The following is a 22,236-nucleotide window of genomic DNA, read 5'->3' on the forward strand; positions in this document are numbered from 1 at the left end:
CATCCTTCTTCTTTGTGCTTCCTCCCCAGCATACCACAGCATAGCAAAACAAAACATGACTTGATTATGTTTTTCCTGAAGAAAGTTTTAACATTCTTTGCTCTATGGCAAGACACATTATCATCCTGGAAAATGACTTCCTCATCACCAAAATAGATAGATAGATAGATAGATACTTTATTGATATCCCAAGGGGAAATTGCTTTCGATTGATGGAATGACAAAAGAGTCCAAAATATATAATAACAAAAAATTAAATAAGATATATTTTTCATTTACATTCGGTTACAGTGGGCTAAAGAGAAAATGGATTGTGGATGATTGGATGATATTCAGAGATGAATCACAAATCTACATAGGGCAAGGAGATGATGTTGGTGCCGTTCCAATGAAAAATACAAAGATGACTGTCTGTCTGAAGAAAACAAGAAAGTTTCCACAGTCACTGATGATAAGGGGGGTTGCATGTCAGGTAAAGGACCAGAGGAGATGGCAGTCATTACCTTTACTCTACATGCACAAGTTGAAATTTGAACACTTTTGTCATTCCATTAATCAAAAGAAGTTTTGGTGATAAGGAAGTAATTTTCCAGCAAAAAATGTTAAAACCATTCTTCAAGAAAGACATATCAAGTCAATGACAAGGCCAGAAAACAGTCTGGATCTCAATCCCATTAAAAATTGCTTGTGGAAAATGAAGAAAATGGTGAAAGGCTAGGCAATCAAGGACATGGGTAGATAGATGGAGGAGAAATAAAAAATAATAAATAAAAAGTTCTATGGAGATGTGCAAAAGTTGGAGAAAGTCAGATATGTGTGTGTGTGTGTGTGTGTGTGTGTGTGTGTGTGTGTGTGTGTGTGTGTGTGTGTTTTGACGTGTGACAGAAATGAATAAAACCAATCAGAGTCATATATATATTTATCATTTCTATATTCAAAAATCACTTGTTAAAGTTTGTATGTGAAACAATACAGCCATTGAGAAGGTTGTACTATGTCTGACACAAATGGAACTAAGAGACATGATGTGATAATTGCAATAGAACCATGAAAAACAGATGTCAAATGAAAGCTGCATAGGTTTATTAAAGAAATACAATCTCAGTGATTCTTACTAAATTACGATTCCAAAGAACAAAACAAAACTCCTGCCAAGTACCAAATTGGAAAAACAACAACACCCTTATACAAATGAGGTCTATTTATTTAATTTGGTGGATAAGTAAAAAAAAAAAAATCAAAACACTTGCAAAACATCCTTTATTGTTGTGGAATACTGTGTGTAGACTGATGAATGAAATGAATAGAACCAATCAGAGTCATATATATATTTATATATTTATACCAAATTGGAAAAACAACAACACCCTTATACAAATGAGGTCTATTTATTTAATTTGGTAGATCATCTGATTGAATAAAACAACTGAATTTCAGTCAGTTGAATGACCCTCTACTGTGCAACATGCAAGCATATCTATACAAATCAGGATGTTGAATGCCATGAATATCACCGAAATTAAATGAAAGCTGCATGGTTTTATTGGGGAAAAAACCTCAGCTAGAAATAACCAGACCCCCGTGTCCAAGAACAAAAACAAAATTCCAGCCAAGTAACAAATTAGAAAAAATAACACCCTTATACAAATGAGGTCTATTTATTTAATTTGGTCATTTGATTGAATTAAACAACTGAATTTCAGTCAGTTGAATGACCCTCTACTGTGCAACCTGCAAGTATATCTATACAAATATTGATCTACACCTTCTTGTTGAATACCATTAATATAACCATTTATTATTTAGTAGTAAAATGCTAATAAAATAGAACTAAAATAAAAAGAAAATGTAAGAAAAAGAAACTGTACAGGAAACTAGCCTATGCTTACTAGTTAAAAATGCTGATATGCGTGGAAACTCATAAAGGCACCTATTTGCAGTGGCCTTTACTTTGAACAGAGACTTACATTTACATTTTTAGCAACGTCTGTGCTTGCCCTACTATTTAATGTCAAAATGGCTGCTGTGAAAAAGATCTATAGATAGTTGCATTTATGAGTTAGTATTTATGGAAAAACCCCCCATAAAATTTCAACTAATTTTATAGCATCATATATCTACATTCACTGGACCAATATCAGCCCATTTATATGTGAGGGACATTTTAAAACCATCATCTTTATCACTGTCAGTCATTCTGCTCAGCTCACTCTCAACCCCTGGGTTCTCCCCAAGCGTTATTTCAGAGCCTGGCCTTTTCGTCCTGTACACTCACCCCTCTCTCCCTCTCTTTCTCTCTCTCGCTGTGCTCCCTTTCCCTCTCTCGTTCTCTGGTTGCCCGTGCAACCGCCTCATCGAAGCACATGCTGATTCCGCTGTTCCTCTTCACCTCCCTGTCTCTGGTCCTCCGTTCTCGCTCTCCTTCCTGAAGACTCAGCCTGTTCTTTTTAACATCAGGACTTGCGTCTCTACCTGCCTCCGCGTCTTTCTGCTCCCCCTGTCCGTCTTTGCCCTCTGCCCCCTGCTCTCTCGTTCCACCTTCATCCCTGCCAGTCCCTACCTCTGTCTCACTCTGTCTGTGTGCAGCGTGTTGCTCTGCTCTGGTGTCCAGTGACTGCTCTGGTGTCTCCATCTGTGGGTGTTGCTGGTTTATGTGTGGCAGGTATGGGTCTGCATCTCTGTGCTCTGCGGGTGGGTCATTTTCTGGCCCACAGGGTTGTGTGGTGTCTCCTGTGTGGAGCGCAGCGTCTGTGTGCTCTTGTGCTACAGGTGACTCTATGTGCCTCACCTGAGCCTGATGTTGCCTGTCATCGTGCAGTGTGTTCAGTGTTTTTGTGTCTGGGGTCTGTGTGTCTGGTGTGTGTTGTTGTATGTCTTGTTGTGGTCTTTTGGTGTCTTGGCTGTGAGTGTGTTGTGTGTGTGGCGCGTCCCTGTCTTTCTGCTGTGGGCTGTGTGTGTCTCTGCTCTGCATCTGCTGTCTGAGGCCTAGCGCTGTGAGACGGGACTGCTGCGGTTTGGGCGGCACCACAGGCACAGCTTTGGCCTGGTGCGTCCTCACGGGCACCTGTTTGGACACCACCAAAGTTCTGCCCAGGCCCTGCCCCAGAGACGCCAGCTTGTCATCCGTCTTACTCTCTCTATCCTTCCTCTCTTCTCCAACATTCCTCTCCCCTCCTTGTTCTGCCTCGCTGATGGGATTTTGTACCTGCTCTTCGTCCTCCTCCTCCTCCCTCTCCTCTCTGAGCAGCTCAGACTTCTCTGCATCCTCACTGGCTCTGTGGTCTGTCTGAGACTCCAGCAGCTGCTCGGCCATCTGGTGTCCGGCTGGCGCCAGATGTCCCTCCTCTGTGTGTCCTTCCTCTACCTCCTCCCTCTCTTTCCCCACCTGTCCGCTCACAGCGCCGGCCTCTCCCGTGCTCATGAAAAACTCGTTTTCTCCTCTTTCTGTCTCATTCTCTTCTTTCTCTTCTTTTTCTTGGCCTATGCTTCTCTGGTCTGCTATTTCCTCTGCAGGGCCCTTTTGATCTGTGACTGCCCTCTCACTTCCATCTGGCTGCTCCTCCTCCTCCTTCACCACAGGTAGTCTCTTTTTCTCATCTTCCTCTTCCCTCTCTGTCCACTCTCCCTCGTTTCTGCCAACCCTCTCTTCACCCTCTTTCTCTCTCTCTCCATCCTCTTCCACGTCTTCATCTGTTACTCTCTCATCTTGTCCACCCTCCTCTTTGTCACTCTCTTCCTCATCAGCATCACCTGTCTCTATCTTTCCTTCATTCTCCCCATCCTTTTCCTCCTCCATCTCTTCACCCTCTTTCTCTTCCTTCTGGTATGTTCCGTCCTGCCATCCTCCCCCTGTGGGCTCATGGGAAACCACATTAAAGGAGGTGTCTGACCCTGATGCTGACCCTTCCCCAGCGCTAGTCCGAGTCTCACCCTGTGAGGGGACAGCAGTGGCGGAGGCTGGGTCAAGGTCTGAGCAGTCCACCTCTTCTACCTCACTATCTGAGGGTGTTTCACCATGGCAGTGGTTAGAGTCTGTCTGTGTGTTGTTGCGATGGTCTCTGGGTGGCAGCGGAGGGCCGAAGTGAGGGCCAGTGGAGACTTGGTCAAGCTGAGTGCGGGTGTCTGGTCCAGCGGTGGCAGTGTGGGTCACCCAGGTCTCATCCGCTCTGAGGAGGAGGAGGAAATCAGTTAAGAACACTGTAGACACACACACACACACACACACACACACACACACAGACACACACAGACACACACACACACACACACACACACACACACACACACACACACACACACACACACACACACACACACACACACATAGCACAGCATAAATCCAAATATAAACACACACACAGACACACACACACACACACACACAAACACACATACACTCACATACACACACACACACACACACACACACACACACACACACACACACACACACACAGCATAAACACACACACACACACAGCATAAATACATACAAGCACAGTTTAACAGATGGGAGTTGGCCTGATTTGTGGATTTCTGATGTAGGAAGTGAAAGTGGAAGTCATAGTCAATTTGATGTCTATTCATTTCAGTGCTCTGCTTTACTGTTTGTCTGATGTATAAGAGTGTCAATCACACATCATGGTATAGCCTACACCTGTGCGTGTGTGTGTGTGTGTGTGTGTGTGTGTGTGTGTGTGTGTGTGTGTGTGTGTATGTGTGTGTGTGTGTGTGTGTGTGTGTGTGTGTGTGTGTGTGTGTATGTGTGTGTGCGTGTGTGTGCGTGTGTATGTGTGTGTGTGTGAGAAAGAAGTTATAATTTCTCTACTCACCTCTGTCCCTCCTCTCCTCTCTCTTCTTCTTCTTTGCTCTCTTCTCTGTGTGTTTCCTTGTCCATCTCTTTGTTTGTTGCTCCGTTGCTCTCTACATCTGTTACCCTCATCTTTTCATAATCATGACTTGAGTCCGTCTGTACCTCTGAGCACTCTGATTGGCTAAGAGGGAGAATGTCCATGAGCTGATTGGCTAGTGAGCTTGTGTCTGTTGCAGGTGAGCTTTGTGATTGGTCAACGTCATTGATGTTCTGAGAGCTGATTGGCAGCTGGACTTCGTCATGTATGACTTTTCCTTCTGATTGGCTACCAGAAACACTACTGCTTGTGTCTGTCTGATTTGAATTATGTGATTGGCCTACCCTGGACATGTTCACATAGCCACTACTTGGTGGAATAAAAGCTGTCTGCACTCTGTCCTCTGATTGGCCACTGAGGCAAGTATCTTCGTTGTTACTGGCAGGCAAAGGCTCACCCCTGGATGCAGACCAGGCCAAGCCATGAAACTCCAGTTCATTAGGGAGGCTGCGCATAAACATATCTTCATACTCTCCCCTCTCGTCATCATCCTCATCCTCATCCTCTTCATCGCTCGGGTCTGAGAGCACAACCTCGTCTTCATCCTCGTCAGAGGAAGAGGAGGCATTGGGGTAGCAGGGGCTGCATTTGTAGGGCAGACTGTGGGATTTGATTGACAGACGTGTGTGCAGTGGGAGGGACGTCGGGCGGGAGGTCAGCGTGTGTAAGGGCACCGGAGACGGTGGGCTCGGCTGGGCTTTCTGCGGAGTGGAAATGCTGGTCTGGACGTCATGATCATACCATGAGCTGTCCTCATACTCGTCATCTTCATAGCACGGAGGCTCCACAGAAAACTCATTATTCTAAAGGAGAGAGACGGTAGGGTCCGCCAAGGAAAGTGTGACAGTTAAGTACAAAAAGCCTGTTGTATGAATTATGAAAGACAGTAGTATGACCATGAACCATTCATCTGTCTGTCTGTCTGTCTGTCTGTCTGTCTGTCTATCTATCTATCTATCTATCTATCTATCTATCTATCTATCTATCTGACATTTTGTCTCATACACAAAGCAAAATAGACATTCAAAGGACACACACACCGGTTGGTATGTGCTGCTGTCCATCATATCAAGGAATCCAAACGTGTCCTGGAAGTCCAACGGGAGGTCTGCATAAGGGGACTCCTCCTTGACAGACATGGGAACGTCAGCATCTACAGAGGAACCCACCTCTGGGGTTTCCTCTGCTGATGCTGATGGAACAAGCACTGTGGACCGCATTTCTGTGGAGAGACAAAAGAATAAGGGCAGATTCATTACCACCTTATTGTCTTATACTGAATGTAATGACCAAACTTTCTAAATACTGACGGCAACAGTACAAAGATACTGTATTTTCTCAGCAAGACATTGTCTATAGAATAAATTTAATGTATTTGTTGTTTATTGATTACGTTCTCACTTTGTTGGTTTTTGATGTCTGTTTTGTCCAGTGTAAGTATATCACTAGCTTTAGGCTTGAAGCCATCCCCTCAGAAATCAGTTAAAAAATTATGACACTAACTGATACAGATACATCATTTTGTGATTACTGCTTATGTTTAGAACCAAAGATGGTCATAGATAGGCATGAGGTTCACATTTTATAACCAAAATTGTTTAGGGATATAGTTTAGGGATAATGTTGAGATTTCGGCCAGGTAACTTTGCTCTTGAAGTCAAGTTTAAGGTGAAGAGTATTAAGTTACTGTTCCAACTGGTACTCACCCATATAATCTCCTTCTCCGGTCTCATACTCTTCCTCTGCTTCTCCCTCTTCCTCTTCAATGATATCCTCCTCCTCCTCCTCCTCCTCCTCCTCCTCTTCCTCACTGCTCAGTCGCCCATTCAAACTTCTCTCTTCACACTCTCCATCCATTACTGGCGGTGTGACCTCTACCTTTTCCTCATGTATCTCCTTCCCTCCCTCTGCCTCCTCTTCTTTCTCTCCATCCATACCACTCTCACTCTCGCTTGTTCTTTCCTTTATCTGTTTTTCCTCTTTCTCTTCCTCCTCTCTCTTCCTGTCTTCCTTCCGGCCCCGCTCCTTCTCCTCTTCTTCCTCCCTTTCCTCCTCCTCGCCTTTGCCTCTCCTCCGTCTCTCCCCCTCCTCTTGTGCAGGTGCGGGGGTCTCCTCATCGCCCTGTGCCCCCTGGATGACCCCCACCAGGCCAGAGGTGATGTGGAGGGGCACGGTGACGGAGAACGGCCCCGAGATGTGGATCCCTGCCCGCTTCTCCGCCCTGCTGGCCTGCCCTGGTGACCGGGTGACCGGAGCTAGTGCCCCGCCCGCAACCAACCCCGTCACTGCCGCCAGCCCCGTCCCCTCGCTTCCTCCAGAGGCCCCACCAACGGAGTCCAGGCGGCTGTAGGTGCCCTGGGTCCCGCCCCCGCCGCTGACCACACTCACGCTGGCCCCGCCCCCTCGGCGGTATGTCACCGCATAGCTGCTGGTGGTGAGTCCGGGCCCGCCTCCGCCTCCGGAGGATCCGCCTTCCTGTCCCAAGGGGGCCACGGGGGACAGCTGAGTGGGCGAGGCTCCCTGACGGTTACCTAGGAAACAGAATGTTGAGTCAGTCAAGATGTTGTGGCACCTATTTGAAAGGAAAAGGACAGAGTCACAGGGCAGAAGGAAAACAGAGATGGAGTATAAAGTAATACAAGGAGAGCTGAAAAGATGAAAGGAAAAGAAACCATACCTTCAAAAGGGCCAGGACTGAGGGAGTCCATGCTTTTAGCTGGCCTTAAAGACTGTTTTTCTTTCTCTGCACAGAAATGAGTGGTATATAAGGCATTATGAGAGTAGTTACACTGTGGGTATACTGAAATGGTTTAACTATTTACATAGTGTACATCTACTGTTAATGGAACGTTGTAATCTGTGTTTGTATGTGTCCTGCATCAATAATTGTGGAGTGTTTTCTGTCTCTCGGTTTGTGTGTGTGTGTGTGTGTGTGTGTACCTTTGGTGGAACCCTTGTTGCGCTTGCGTGGATCAGGCAGCCGGCCCCCCAGGTTGAATATGGATCTCCACTTCCGTCCCTTCAGTGAGCCCTTTCTCCTGTACAGGGCAGCAGAGAGCATTGAAGCAGAGTTGCCTATTGTCTTCTCCAAATAAATAAAAACTAATCAAATTGATGAATTGATGGTCCATTAGTGATGGATTTTCTTTAGTTCGCTAACTATTCAAATGCAGCGCGCAGATTTCTGTAAGTGTGATATACGGAGATCATGCAGATCTTGTTCAAAGCACTGACTGACATAAGAAATGCAGCATGTATGCTCTCAGCATTGAGGCTTATTTCATTCATGGTCTCAAAGCAAAATGAGTCAACAGGGAAGTGAGCCCAGGAAGCAACTTACATAGCCTGTCACATTACGTTTATTTCTTTTTTTTTAGGAGTTGACTTGGTTGCTCATTTCTCTCCTGAAACCTGGCAACACAGTCCAAAGCCACCACAGATAGCCACCAACCCAAGAAGAGGTGAGGCACTGACTTGGGCTGCTATTTGATGAACTGATAACATTAACATGGAACATTTACTCAGTTGATTAAGCTTACATTCCAACACTAAAGACCCTTAGCCCTCAAACAGGTTTTCTTCATGCTAATGACTCTGGACCTCATGCTACATCCATGCACTTTGGTTTAACAGGAGAGGGCATAGGATTAAGTTTGAATATGTTTGAATATGTATATGTGTGTCTGTATGCACCTATGCTCAAGATTACAATTCAATGATTCAAAATGACACACTGTTAATCAGTATATCAGTGGTATGTGATGATGATCTAGAAAGATTAATGGTCTGGCCACGAACAATGTAATGGCCCAACTCGAGGGGCAGCAACAAGCATGCATTTAAAAATCTCACTGCACGCAATTGGATAACTCTAGACCATGTTTACTCTGAATGATTTCGGACTTCGACGCAATCGGATAACACTACGACCAATGTTTACTGTCCTCCAACGTTGCAGTGCTGTCTTCATCAGTTTAGCTGGTTCCCCGGGATGCAAAGGGTAAAACGTGCATCATTGCTCATTGCCAGAGTGCCTCGCAGAGACAATTCCATGATTGTGCTCTCGCGAGAACTCTGGTTAGAGTTAACTCAGGGTAACTCCAGGGTAGTTCTTTACTGCTTCAGACATTGTTTTCACAGCACTTTGTGACTTGATGGCAGAGATGCAGCATTGTCCCTATCACTCAGGTGTCAAACCAATGCCACACTGGAGGTCGTGCCCTTACTTGTCGGACGGCTCGATGATGGCGTGGTAAGGCCTCATGACAGGAGGGCCGTTGCCTGGGCTCATGTTTCCAGGATACTGGGATGGCATGGACCTGAAAAAGATGTCTTCATTGCCCTGTAAGGTGGGTGAGGGGAGGGACTTCCTGCGCTCGGTTGGCATCCCTGAAGCTGATCCTTAAAAGACACGGGTTAATTCACTGGTGGGCAATATCATAGCAGCAGCAGCAGTAAACATAATAGCAGCTTTGTTGGTAGTGATAATAGTTGTAGGTAGTGATAGTAGTGCGGTAATATAGTAATAGTAGAAATAGTGTTGTTGTTTATGTATCATTAGACATCGATATAGCCATCATGCTACAGCCATTATGATAACTCATGTATAGTTTTTGCAGTTATGTAATGCAACAGATGGGTAACATTAGTTATAACTGTGGTGATATAGTGGCATCAGCAGTAACACTGCATGTGACATTAGACCACTGACTGCAATAGGCAGACTTATAGTTATAGACTTATAGTAGCAGGTGTCAATGGCAAAGTCATAGAGGTGTGGTCATTCTGACATTCAACACTAGTGGAGTGTGAAACTAGTGTTTTAGAATGACTACAACCTCTGGAGGTGTAGGAAGGAGTAGCCGGTAGGTGTTGCAGTCCAGGTACCTGTGTCTGGGAAGAGCTTAGACACGTGAGTGAGGATGAACTCAACTACGATGGACTGGACGCGCACCTCCATGAAGGCCGCCGTGCCGTTGAAGCCAGATGCCTCGATGTCTTTAGACCTGTGAAGAGACCACAGCATGATGAAGATACAGAGATGGTTATGAGAGAGAGAGTCATGGAAGAACTACTGAAGAGACAAACAAGGTCTGCCAGAGAGATAATGGACCCATGTGGACTTAGTATGTCCCAAGTGTGGGCTACATAGTGTAGAAGACACACACCTAAGCAGGTTTGGAGCCCATACAATGGCCAGGTTCCTGGCATGCATGTTGGTCTCAGTAGAGAAAGAGGACATCTTAATCAGGTGACGCATCAGAAACTCCAGAGTCCTGAGACAGACAAAGAGAAAGAGTCAGAGGGAGGGAGAGAGCGGAAGAGAGAAAGACATGAATGCATAAAAAAGCATTGCTAACGGATGACACTATCTGGTTCTTATATTGTACCATCTTTACATCTGTGTCTTCTTTTAGCTTGTTTTTGATTTTATGGTAAGCACCACGTCATTATGACACTTTTTGAAATTGACAACATAATGAGAATGGACATAAATAAAACACACCAACATTATGCTATTTTGTGACTGATTAACTAAACCTTTTTCACTCACATAATATACAGTATTTAAGCACCAGTGTCTCATCTCTCTTTTTACCTTCACCAGTAGGGGGCAGAGGGTATTGTAATCGGGTCCACTCGACTGTTTGTCCATCTCTGTGTGTGTGTCTCTACTCACGTTACTTAAAACTACTGGTCCAATTTACTTCCAATTTTCAAATGAAGATCCAAATTCAGTAATCAGCTTGACTGTGCATTGTCTAATAAATCCTCAGTGGACATTCAGACGCACATTATGCTTAGTACTGAGCACCTGCATTTCCTGTGAGGCCATAACAATCTGTACCCATCCCATGCATTCACTTCCCTAAAGACCTGTTGAGCTCCTAAATGTACTGCAGTGAATACTGTATCACTTCCTACACACGATGGTGTTGCAAGTTGCCATAGTGAACATATGAAGCATGGGGTTAGCCAAATTCACACAGAGTAATGGATAGAATGTCACAATGAGAGAGAATTGAAATGAATGAGATCAGGGATGAGATAGGTTGTTTTAATGAATGCTGTAACTTTTTAGATCATTATGGAGTCTGACAGACAGAGAGAGAGAATCAGAGAAATAGAAAACTCGAGAGTGAAACAGAAAGAGAGCGTGTGTTTTACCTGAAGTGTGGAGCGGGTAGTGAACTCAGCACGTCTTGAATCTTCACCAGGCGCTCATCCTCCAGCTGTACTGCCACTGCCTCCTACAGGTAACCGAGAGGAGAAAGAAAAATGGGCATTACCGTTTCTGAAATATAGAGGAGTGGGTGTGTGTGTGTCTGTGTGCGTCTGTGTGTGTGTGTGTGTGTGTGTGTGTTTGTGTGTGTGTGTTCATTTACAGTATGTGCAGTGAACATGAATTTTGAGACTCACAGCGAAGCGGTCGTAGAGCTGGTAGGTGAGCAGCGGGTTGGGCAGCTCTCTGAAGTAGGCCTTACAGAGGGAGCTGACACAGTGGATGTCCTGCTGGTACACATCCTTCGTCAGGTCCGGATTCCCCTCACTGTCAAACTCAGACCTACACACGCACGCACGCACGCACACGCACACGCAGACAGCATTGCACACAGAAGAAGACACACATGCACACTTTTAAAAAACATCTTTTTAACATGCAAGTAAATCTTTGTCAATCTGTATAGGACACAACACTGACATACACAAACACATACACAAAACACACTAGCACACACACAAACGGACACACACACACACACACACACACACCGTAGTTTTTGTATGTTGGACGACACGCCTGACAGTCTGTAGATTCCATCAACAATTCCATGTTCCTCAATAAACTCACTGCAGGAGCGCAGCACCTGAGGAACTGACAGGCAGAGATATACCAAATCAATTCTCCAACTCTGAAACTTTGCTGTAGTGAAGTGAGAAGTGAAGACTCTTTCAAAATGGCATGAACAGTCGTGACAAACAAATGGAGATGCAAAGTGCATCAACAGATACCTCAGATACCTCAATCAATTTTGATATTTCCAAAAAGAAAGTTAAATGTGATATTTTCTATTGACACACATTAACACAGATAAAATAATTAAAACTGTTGCACAGTGCTTTGCATTCATGTACTTTGCTTATGGTTCCATTGAGACTGTGAGGTGGACTGAGAGGTGTGTGTTTGAGTGTAGTCAGTGTCTCAGCCAGTCAATGTCCAGCTCAGGTGTGTGTTGCTGCATTCTTACTTTCCTGGCCAGTGGTGGTCAGGTGTTCCATAAGGTCACAGCCAAACACCTTCTCCTTGTTCCCCCCTTTCCTTCTCGCTCTCCTCATCGCTCTCGATCCTTCTCTTCCTCACATGAACATATCAGGCATGTATAGTGTGTGGATGTATATGCCTTGTGTGTGTGTGTGTGTGTGTGTGTTTGTGTATGTTTGTGTATGTTGTCAGTTATTGTGTGTGCTGTGTGTGTGTGTGTGTGTGTGTGTGTGTGTGTGTGTGTGTGTGTGTGTGTGTGTGTGTGTGTGTGTCTAAACAGTATTACGTGAGTGGAGAGTATGCTGTAATGTGTGGTAGATTATTGTGGTGTGGTGGGCTAAATTGTAGAACATGGCCTGTGACTTAGCAGATGGGAATGACAGACTTCCTGTAAAAATAACATGATTGAGAACACGTAGAATCTTTGAAAATGTGCTTCCCGTACCTTATATAACACAATATATGACCATACTGTATATGAACACACGGTGATATGACATGCTTATTGCTCCAATTAAATGTAGCTTATAAAGGGCTCATGAATACTTAGCAATGGCTACTGGAAAATCAGAAGTTTCTTTCAATTTCTGTTTTGGGGTGCACAGGTCTTCTTGGAGCTTTGAAACACATTTGATCTGTTTGTATACAAATGGTCAGAAACTCACTGACACCTGAATCTCCGTGCACAAACGTCACTTAACAGACAACTCACACAGCACACGCAGCAGAAACAACAGGAAAACATCTCAAGCACGGCCGTGGCCTTACACAAGACCACAGATTTTAGGGTTGACACTACACCAAAAATATCCCACATTTACAATCACACCTACAATGCATGCATTGCCATTTTACTCTAAGCCATATATGCCAGGGAGTTTATCAGATGTGAGTCGAGTAAAATACAGATACACACACACACACAGAGAGAGAGAGAGACACACACAAACACACTGAATTGGTGTCTCTTTCTTCACTTCCTCCTGATGGCTCTGTGAAAGTTTTTGAGCAAAAACATGGCCACACCCTCAAGCCTTTTCTCTCTCCTTCTCATTCTCCTTCATCTCTGTCGCCCCCCATTCACTCATCCCCTGTTCTTACCCCTCTCTCCATAGCATGACTGCTGTCTCACTGTCCACTGAAGGCCTCAAAGGCTGACCCACACGGTTGATTCTGGGAGCGTCAGCACCACATCTCTCACTCGCTACTCCTCGCTATGCTGTGACTCAGTCACTACTCATTTTTGCTGTCTCTTTCCCTCTTTCTCTGGATCTCCTACCTCACACTGCAGTGCCATTTCAACCTGTTCACTCTTTCCATCATTTTTCTTCATTTCACCATCTACATTGCATCTTTCTCTTTCTCTCTGTGTCTGCTTGATGCTCCTCTCGCTACCCTGCCTCTCTGTGCGGAAGTGAGCGAGATCTGCGCTCGGCTGAAGACAAGGCCTGCTAGTCACTACCTATCTAGGCCCCGTTTGCCTGAGAAGCATACGTACACTCTCGCCAAACACTCTCTGAACCTCCAAACACACACACACACACTCCTTGGCCCTTGTTGTGGCCCCTTTGGATACCTAGACAACTACCATCGCCTCTGGATGGCAGACGAGGAGTACCGTTCCCCCAGAAATGGGCATTAGAGATTAAAAAAGAGCAAAGAGAAGAGGCAGAAAGCGCACCCTACCTTCAGCACCGCACCGGCTCAGCCTGCAAGCAGCACAGATGGTGACGCAAGAAACCACCAAACTTCCCTTCGTGACTTCCTGACTTGATGACTGTGTCTGTGTGTGAGCGTGTGTGAGTGTGTGTGTGAGCGTGTGTGTGTGTGAGACAGCTTTGTCACACTCCTTATTTCTCCTTACTCTGTGTTTCATTTGATGTGCATCAGTCATTTGCTCATTTATCTATCTCTGTCCACATACCTTTTGTATTGGAAGCAGTTATGTTTTTAATGTCACAAGATTTAGATTTAGTCATTTGTAGACATAAATGTCAATTAGCCTACGTCATACACTGCAAATAAAGGGTATGACTATTTCGGTGGCCCCTGTGATAATTTCAAGACAGTTTCAACATTTAACATAGGCCTAAGGGACAGTCCTGCTGCTCGTTTGACGGATCTTCCTCTGTAACAGAGGAACAACAGGTGATGAGCCTCTGACACGTTGATGTGGGCTTTGGCGACCTCTCGTGGTTGATGCAGGACCAACTGATTTCCTCCTCTTTTTTTGCAAATATTAATCAAGGGATCAGCTGCTTGCTGTATCCCTCGAAAAAACATATTTAGCCTACTGCCATTATCTCCTAACGTCTGAAAATAGAACGGTTGGAATGCGGACAGACAGAAATCGGGTCATTCTACAGATTCGGTGCCGTTCATAACATGGATTTTCTGACCGGCAAAGATAATGTAATAGGCTACTTACGGTAATTATTTTTATTTTACGTCACAACTAGACAGGAAGTTGCTTTGCAACGATGCTTTGGTTGCTGTGTGTGTGGAAGCTCTGTGTGTGTATGTTGACAGCAGCAGACTAGTCGTTAGTGTTCATTTTAGGTAGGTAAACATACTGTTGCTAAAAGGCAAAAAGAAAACTGGCCAGTAGGAAACGTTTCCAGCAGTTTATAGCAGGTACATTAAAGCTGTTGATACACCACTGGCAGGAAGATGTCGAATTGTACTTTCCAGGCACAGCTGGTGTCCATCATGGAAATACTGGCCAAGGCGGCCGTAGCAGAGATCAACCGACGAGTGAACGACAGCTGCGCGGTGATCCGCCTGGAAATGAGACGGAGTCAGAGGGACATCGATGCCCTGAAGAGAAAATACCATGTCATGGAGAATGAACTGCGGAGGACAAAGGGACGACCAAGGAAAAAAGGTAAAGCTAGGCTATAACGTCACAACAAAAGTGAGTAGGCTATACACTGATGCTAAATTCTACCACTTTTCACTATTGGCCTACTGCGAAGTTGGACAGTGGGGCATTTAAGTTACTCCTATGCATAAAAACCAAGCAGTTTTTATTTACTGTAAATATGGACCCCATAATAGCAACGAAAATTAGGCTACTACACCTGTCGTTTATGATATTTTTTTTAATATCCAAAGAATGGATTTTGAAATGTAGGCTAGGCCTACTTGTTTTATTCTTTGAAATTCTTCTTGTGCGTTATCATTACCATGCGGGGATCCTCTTCTGCCAAGTGTGACCTGGAGTCAGTGAACTCTGCACTTTTGCGCTGAAGAGCTGTTTATCTTAGATGAGGTTCACTATTTTCTTCACTATTGTTTACCACAGTGAATATGTAGCACCAATACTGAAATAGGCCTATAGGTGTGACCTTGTAGCCTATGGTTTTAATTGCTGTGATTGAATAGCCAAGTTCTGTTTGTTTTAAAACGTTGTTTTAAAACGTGCCCATTATTGTCAAACTATTATGGGACAAATGTTGGGGCGATGGCATTTTTAGATGGGACCATTAATCTCTATGGACATAAAATACAAGATCATTTCCCCTAGTCTCTAGAGGTTTGTTACAGCATGGTCATTTTCTTTATTAATTTATTCTTTATTTACATTAATTAGACATAAGTGAGAGTAACACAGGCTACTGTTCACTGCGGAAGTGGATTTCGAATCCTTTGACAGCAATAAGTGCTACTGAACAGGAGTGTACTCATCTCTGCTATACAAAGTCAAGCCAAGTCAGTTTATTTCTATAGGGCAGTTTAAAACAACCTGCGGTTGACCAGAGTTCAGTCTGTCTGTGGGGCCTGTGTCTTAGGGCAGCCGTGGCCCACTGGTTGGCACTCTGGACTTGTAACCGGAGGGTTGCCGGTTCGAGCCCCGACCAGTGGGCTGCGGCTGAAGTGCCCTTGAGCAAGGCACCTAACCCCTCACTGCTCCCCGAGCGCCGCCATTGTAGCAGGCAGCTCACTGCGCCGGGATTAGTGTGTGCTTCACCTCACTGTGTGTGGTGTTTCACTAATTCACGATTGGGTTAAATGCAGAGACCAAATTTCTCTCATGGGATCAAAAAAGTATATATACTTATACTTATACTTATACTTGTCAAACTGGGGTCTAGGGGGTTTGTGACTCATAGCCAAGGGGTCCGCAAAATAATTTGCTTTAAAATGTTTGAGTCAGTCCATGTTGTCAAGTGATGCAAAATCCAAAGTTGACAAAAGACCAAGTTATACACCTGCCAAAAAACACAGGATGGTGATCCTGGCCATAACAGAGAATACAATAGTATGCTGCACTTAATTTTTACGATTATGAGGAGGTCCTCGGGATATTTCCTACCCCACAGGGGGTCCTTGCAACAAAAACATATTGAGAACCCCTGGACCCTGGGGACTGTTTAATCTTTCTCCCTCACTAATTTAATTTTTCTTCAGTTCTACCATTCCTGTGCTAACTGCTGCTCAGCAACATAACAGTGTCTGTGTGTCTGTGGTTGTCTATCTCAGTGCCGTTGTGTGTGGTATCGGATCGATACACTCCGACTCCTAGAAGTGTGTCTATCCAAAACCGGGCGTGTGTGTGGAGTGAAGAACACACCACCGTTATTCCAGAGCAGAGGCAACCACCACTCGTGCAAGACACACTTGTCCCTCATCCTTCTTCTGATGTGGTTAGTCTTAATTCTTTTCATGGTGCCTCACGTGTAATGTGGCGACTGTGGAGTTTGGATTGGTCTAGTTTATTTAATTTTTCGTTAGGACTTTATAATACCTACACACAATTCATCATTTATTAAGCATTTGTAAACAATTAGTAAATGGTTTGTTCATCATTTGTAAATTATTGTTCCTACATTAATTCTCATCAGTAAAGCATTTGTACACAGTTATAAATGGTTTGTTCATAGTGAATAAGCCTATATCTAAGCTATGTTTATAAATTGTTTTTAATACTAATAATTATGCAATATTTCCATTATTTAACAGTTGTTAAGAAATTGTCTATGGTTTATAAGATCAGTTGGGTGTGTGTGTGATTAAGAAACTATTTACACCTACATGTAGGCATGCCTTTATGAAAATAAGGATTAAACACATGCATTAATGATAGGGTGTTAGGGTGTGGATAAATGTTGTATAAAACACTTCCTAATACTATAATTCATGACTAACTCAGGAGTTGCAAGTGGTTGGTTAAGGATATTTTGTGAACTCATCTAAATTGAGGACTTTCGATGCCGTTCCAACACATTTTGAAATTAGTTGTGAAGTTTACATTTACATTCATCAGTTATGATCGTCGCTAGCGTAGCGGTCATATAGGTTTAGTCAAAGTTTTTTTTCTTCCAGAATTCTTTTTCCTTTTATTTCTTCAGTAATTTTGTGTCAACGATTCCTGGGACACTGAAAGACCGAGCTGCACAAAATTTCGTGGGCATGTAACCGCACAAGGATGACACATGGTTATGGGCAGCCGTGGCCTACTGGTTAGCGCTTGGAGTTTGCCGGTTCGAACCCCGACCAGTAGGCAAGGCTGAAGTGCCCCTGAGCAAGGCACCTAACCCCTCACAGCTCACTGCGCCGGGATTAGTGTGTGCTGAGTGTGTTTCACTAATTCACAGATTGGGATAAATGCAGAGACCAAATTTCCCTCACGGGATCAAATTATATACTTATACTATACAGAACCATGGATTTTAGTTTTGAAAATCCCCCCCCCCCCCCATGTTTACACGCAGACAGATGCGCGCGCATACACACACACACGCACAAACACACACAGAGTTACTCACACACAGTTACTGATGGCAATGACATTCTGTGTTTGATCAGGCTCCTTTGATCAAAGAGGAGACGGAAGAGGACAATATGTGGGGCAGGGAGGAAGGTAAGCGAACATACTCACACATACACATATACATATATACATACATACATACTGTACATACACACACATACATGTAAATATACACACACCTACACACATCATAACTCACTACCAGTATGCAACCACAGATATAAGCATGTCATACACATGATTTTAAGTGTCATACTCAGTGTTATCTCTGTCAACCACACATTTATTTAAAGATCAATTATCATTCACACACAGACAGTTTGTTTATAGCCGCCTGACCAAGGCCAGTGGAATTTTATATCAGTACAGTGTTGAACTCTGCAGCACAATACATACATGGACAAGTAGACATTACACATATTATCTATTACAAAAATAGAACCATGATCCATATAAATAAACTTCAACAAATGGGAGAGAGATACAGAGGAAAGGGAGGCATCTCCTTTTATCTCCACTGTTGGAGAAGTGGACAATGAGGTCACCTTTACCAATAACGTTACCATACTGCCTTTGCAAGATCAGCTGGGGATGCAGCAGATTGTAGCTAAACACATGAGCCTGTATGTGAGTGAGTGTTCATTGTCATCTGTGTGTGCGTGTGTGTGTCCATGTGTGTGTGTGTGTCTGTCCAAAGACCAGGTGACCTTTTCCCACCAAGGACCAGACGGAGCAGCCACCGTGGAGGAAGTGTCTCACACACCACTGGATGGGCAACATGGCACACACACACACACCACACACACAGGAGAGCAGGAGGCCCAGGTCACTGTGGAGGTCCAGGTGAAGTTCGAAGAGGAGGAAGAGGGTGGTGGGAGGAAGGAAGAAGAGGAGGAGGACAAAAAAGAGGAGCGGAACGATGGGGAAGCCACAGAAGAACAACAGCAGCAGCAGGGCTTGGGGCAAGGAGAGTTCAGCATGGAGCAGCATGGTGGGACCTCCCTGTGGACAACATCCACCAGTGACTTCAGCACAGAAACGTACACACACACCCAGCCTCTGTCTGTGCCCCCACTGCCACCTCCACCTCCCCCCCCCCTCATAGGATCCACCACCATGGAACAAAACTCTGCCATGTTGATGGCCAGGAACACGGGCCGTGCCAGGTGGGGCGTTCAGGGTGACGGACAGGAGGCATGTGGCAGCCGGCCCCAGGCGGGCTTCAGAACTGGAGGTGGGCCTGCGCTGGGACTGAGTGGTTTCCGCGGCAACAATGGTGTTGGCATCGGTGGTTTCAGCAACAACGCCACTGCCGCTGTTGGGTATCAGACTGGCGCCTTACGCCGTATCCGGCCCCACCAGTGGCGCTCCGTCGGACCCACGGCAGGGTCTTCATCAACCTCATCCTCTTCCTCGCTGTGTGCGGAGCGGCGCGTGTACGTCTGCTCGTTCTGCCCCAAAAGCTTTGCCCGTCTCAGCCAGCTGAAGGAGCACCTGCGGAGTCACACGGGTGAGAAGCCCTTCAGCTGTGCCACCTGCGGCCGACGCTTCACCAAGCACTGCAACCTGGTGCGCCACGCCGTGGTGCACAGCGGTGAGAAGCCCTACCGCTGCCCCACCTGTGCCAAATGCTTCACCCAGAGCTCCAGCCTCAAGTCGCACCAGCGCACCCACCTGATGCCCCACCACAGAGAGGGGGCGCTAGTGAGCCGCGCCCAGTTCAGAGGGGCGCTGCTCTCGGGGGCTGGAACATCCCAAAGCTACAGGGGCTTCACATAGGACGCAGAACAGGGGGCGGATTAGAGGATCAGTCCATGATTCTACTCTAGTATACTCTTTGTCTAATTCAGCTGATTGCTCCTCACTGTCCTCTAGCTGTTGGTTCTGTGTGTGTGTATGTGTATGTTTGCAAAACAGAAATGGTGTTTGTACACAGTCCTGGGTCTGTAAATGGGGAAACAAATGTAGTAGCTCCGAGTGAGCCATGAACTATTCCAGCCAAGTAACATGATGTAGATTTATTTGATTGGCTGTTGAGCTAAATATCATCAATCTTTGGTCAGAATCGCAGACTACTTTAAATATGGAGAAAGGATAGACAGTAGGGCTGGGCGATATATCGGTATTACGACTACGACCGATATATTTTTGAAAACGATATGTAGTTGAGACAATATCGTAATACCGGTATTATGTCAAATAATGGGCCATTTTATCAAAGCCACTTGCTCTTCTGTGTTCAGACCATTCAGATAGCCGCAGCTCTGCTCAACTGCGCCCCTTGCGTGTGCACGTTCTCCCTCGCAGCACTACAAACTTTCAAACATGACGGACACTGAGTCAGATTTTGTTTACCTTGATCAGAGGTTAGTGCTGATGCCTATTCCTTCTGCACATCAACGGCTAGACCGAGAAATCTCGTTGTGAAATCAAAATTCCACTGGAGCTCCAAGCGGTTTTGTACACGCAGATTTAAGTTACAACACTGTTTAGCAGCTACAGCTCTTCGACTCACGGTAAAATGTCATTTTTGGTACATAGCCTAGCTAATTTAAATACACTGATGAATGCTTGCGTTTAGCGACAGTAGCAGATCTAAAGTCCTCAGGGAGACAACCTAAACGCTGATTTTATTAAGAGGATATGCACGCGACTCGCGAGCAGTTAGGTCATCATTTTTTATGATTCCTGAAACCCCATTCAATCGTGCATAGGGATTTTTCTTACGAACCGGAACATGCAAAAATGAACGCATACAAAACGACGGTAGCGTCTATCACACTCTTGATGAGTGACTCAGTTACGTTGTTTAAGTAGCCTAATTTTTTAAAACTTTTTTTGTTGTTGATAGCAACATGTCTAGGCCATCATAGTCTACATTTGCTTGTCATCTAGGCCCTATCAAACCCTTGCAGGTAAAAAAACTGCATTGTGTGACAAAACTGCAGGTTTTTTCAATATTGTTGTGCCCAAAATAGCCTATTGCATTGTGCAGTACAATGTAGGCCTGCGTTGTCAGTCAGGGTCAACTTTTGGTCTTTTGTTATTTGCGCAGCTTTATCAGAGCAACTGTAGCCTATGCCTATTGTAGGCCTATGTTATTGTTTACACTTTTTTGCACAGCTCTGTTAGAGCAGTCTGAAATTAATATAATTAAAACTGGCTGTGTTGTCATAATTGTTGTGTTGAGTGAATATATGAAGCACTTCGCTCTTTCTGTTTGAAATATCAATATCGTATCGATATCGTATATCGCCAATCAGCCCCAAAATATCGGGATATCAGTTTTGGTCCATATCGCCCAGCCCTAATAGACAGGGTTGTTCTATATCATTTAATTTGTGAATCTTAATAATGGTGTGTCCTAATGCGACTGCAGATGGTCCTTTGCTCTTCAGGTGAAAGCATATTTCTGTACATTACTCATTCTGTGTTCATCTGTATTTCTGTGGCTGATGATGTATGCCACAGATGTCTCAATTTTGTTTAATTAAAAAGGGCATGACCTTTTAAAGGAAATGCCATCTCCCATTGAATTTCTCCACCATCTGAAGATTTCAGTGAGGTGGTAGGATTTTCAATTCCAGCCTGGGTGACAATTTTGCGCAACATGAAACATGTACCTGGGATTTATCATAGTGATGTGATAAACCTGATTTTGTAAGAGCACACAACACACATTATCATAGCAAATATTTCAGGCATGCAAACTCCTCAACTTTCGGCGAAATTTGCCGTTTTGAGTCCAAAATGGGTGACTTGCATGGTTCATGCAGATCCGATGAGAAGATATATATATTATGTCAACGTGCCGCGTTAAACTTCTCTGATCCAGCAACGAATGCATTAATGTATGATCTAACACAGTACAATTTAACATGTGATATGAACACTGTTCACACAACTTTATTAGTTGATAAAACAAACTAACTAGCACACAATGCCACAATCTGTAAGTAGCCTAGGCTGCAGTTTAAAACATTTCAAATCAATTTTAGAAATTAAAGCCTACTCTGCCCTATTTTATATAATAATGTTTGAAATAGTCTGAAATAGTGTGTCTCAAGAAAGTTTATTTATTACCTGGTTTGGTCCAACAAATATTCAGACTTATCATCCTTATTCTAATAGTCTCCATTGAAGTGTCCTTTAGGCCTATGAAATCTTCAGAAATGTCTGATAACTTCAGGCACAGATAAAAGAAAGAAAGCTCATGTAGATTGCTTTGGAGGAGAGGGCCAGGCTGAAGCATGCTGCCAAACCGCACAAGCGGACCTTCACACTTTGGC

The 22,236-nt window shown here is 44.5% G+C and overlaps 2 protein-coding genes across 2 annotated transcripts; one reads left to right on the forward strand and one right to left on the reverse strand.

Moving 5' to 3' along the window:
- Positions 1-1,061: 1,061 nt before the first annotated feature.
- LOC143134587 (uncharacterized) lies at positions 1,062-13,942 on the reverse strand. Its single transcript, XM_076295082.1, has 14 exons — positions 13,861-13,942; positions 12,161-12,562; positions 11,685-11,787; positions 11,331-11,475; positions 11,079-11,161; positions 10,079-10,186; positions 9,798-9,916; positions 9,137-9,311; positions 7,851-7,948; positions 7,588-7,653; positions 6,617-7,441; positions 5,951-6,132; positions 4,833-5,713; positions 1,062-4,166 (listed from the first exon to the last, which is right to left on the reverse strand). Exons 2-14 carry the CDS (start codon positions 12,246-12,248, stop codon positions 2,243-2,245), a joined length of 4,797 nt encoding a protein of 1,598 aa, XP_076151197.1. The 5' UTR covers positions 12,249-12,562; positions 13,861-13,942; the 3' UTR covers positions 1,062-2,242.
- Positions 13,943-14,663: 721 nt separating this feature from the next.
- LOC143134588 (uncharacterized) lies at positions 14,664-21,466 on the forward strand. Its single transcript, XM_076295083.1, has 4 exons — positions 14,664-15,058; positions 16,657-16,820; positions 17,983-18,037; positions 18,645-21,466. Exons 1-4 carry the CDS (start codon positions 14,845-14,847, stop codon positions 19,724-19,726), a joined length of 1,515 nt encoding a protein of 504 aa, XP_076151198.1. The 5' UTR covers positions 14,664-14,844; the 3' UTR covers positions 19,727-21,466.
- Positions 21,467-22,236: the final 770 nt, after the last annotated feature.

This window comes from Alosa pseudoharengus, unplaced genomic scaffold (genome assembly GCF_046254945.1).
Source record: "Alosa pseudoharengus isolate Yale_2024_CS ecotype anadromous, Long Island Sound unplaced genomic scaffold, YU_APseudo_1.1 YU_APseudo_1.1_scf_2, whole genome shotgun sequence".
In the NCBI taxonomy this organism is placed as follows: Eukaryota; Metazoa; Chordata; class Actinopteri; order Clupeiformes; family Clupeidae; genus Alosa; species Alosa pseudoharengus.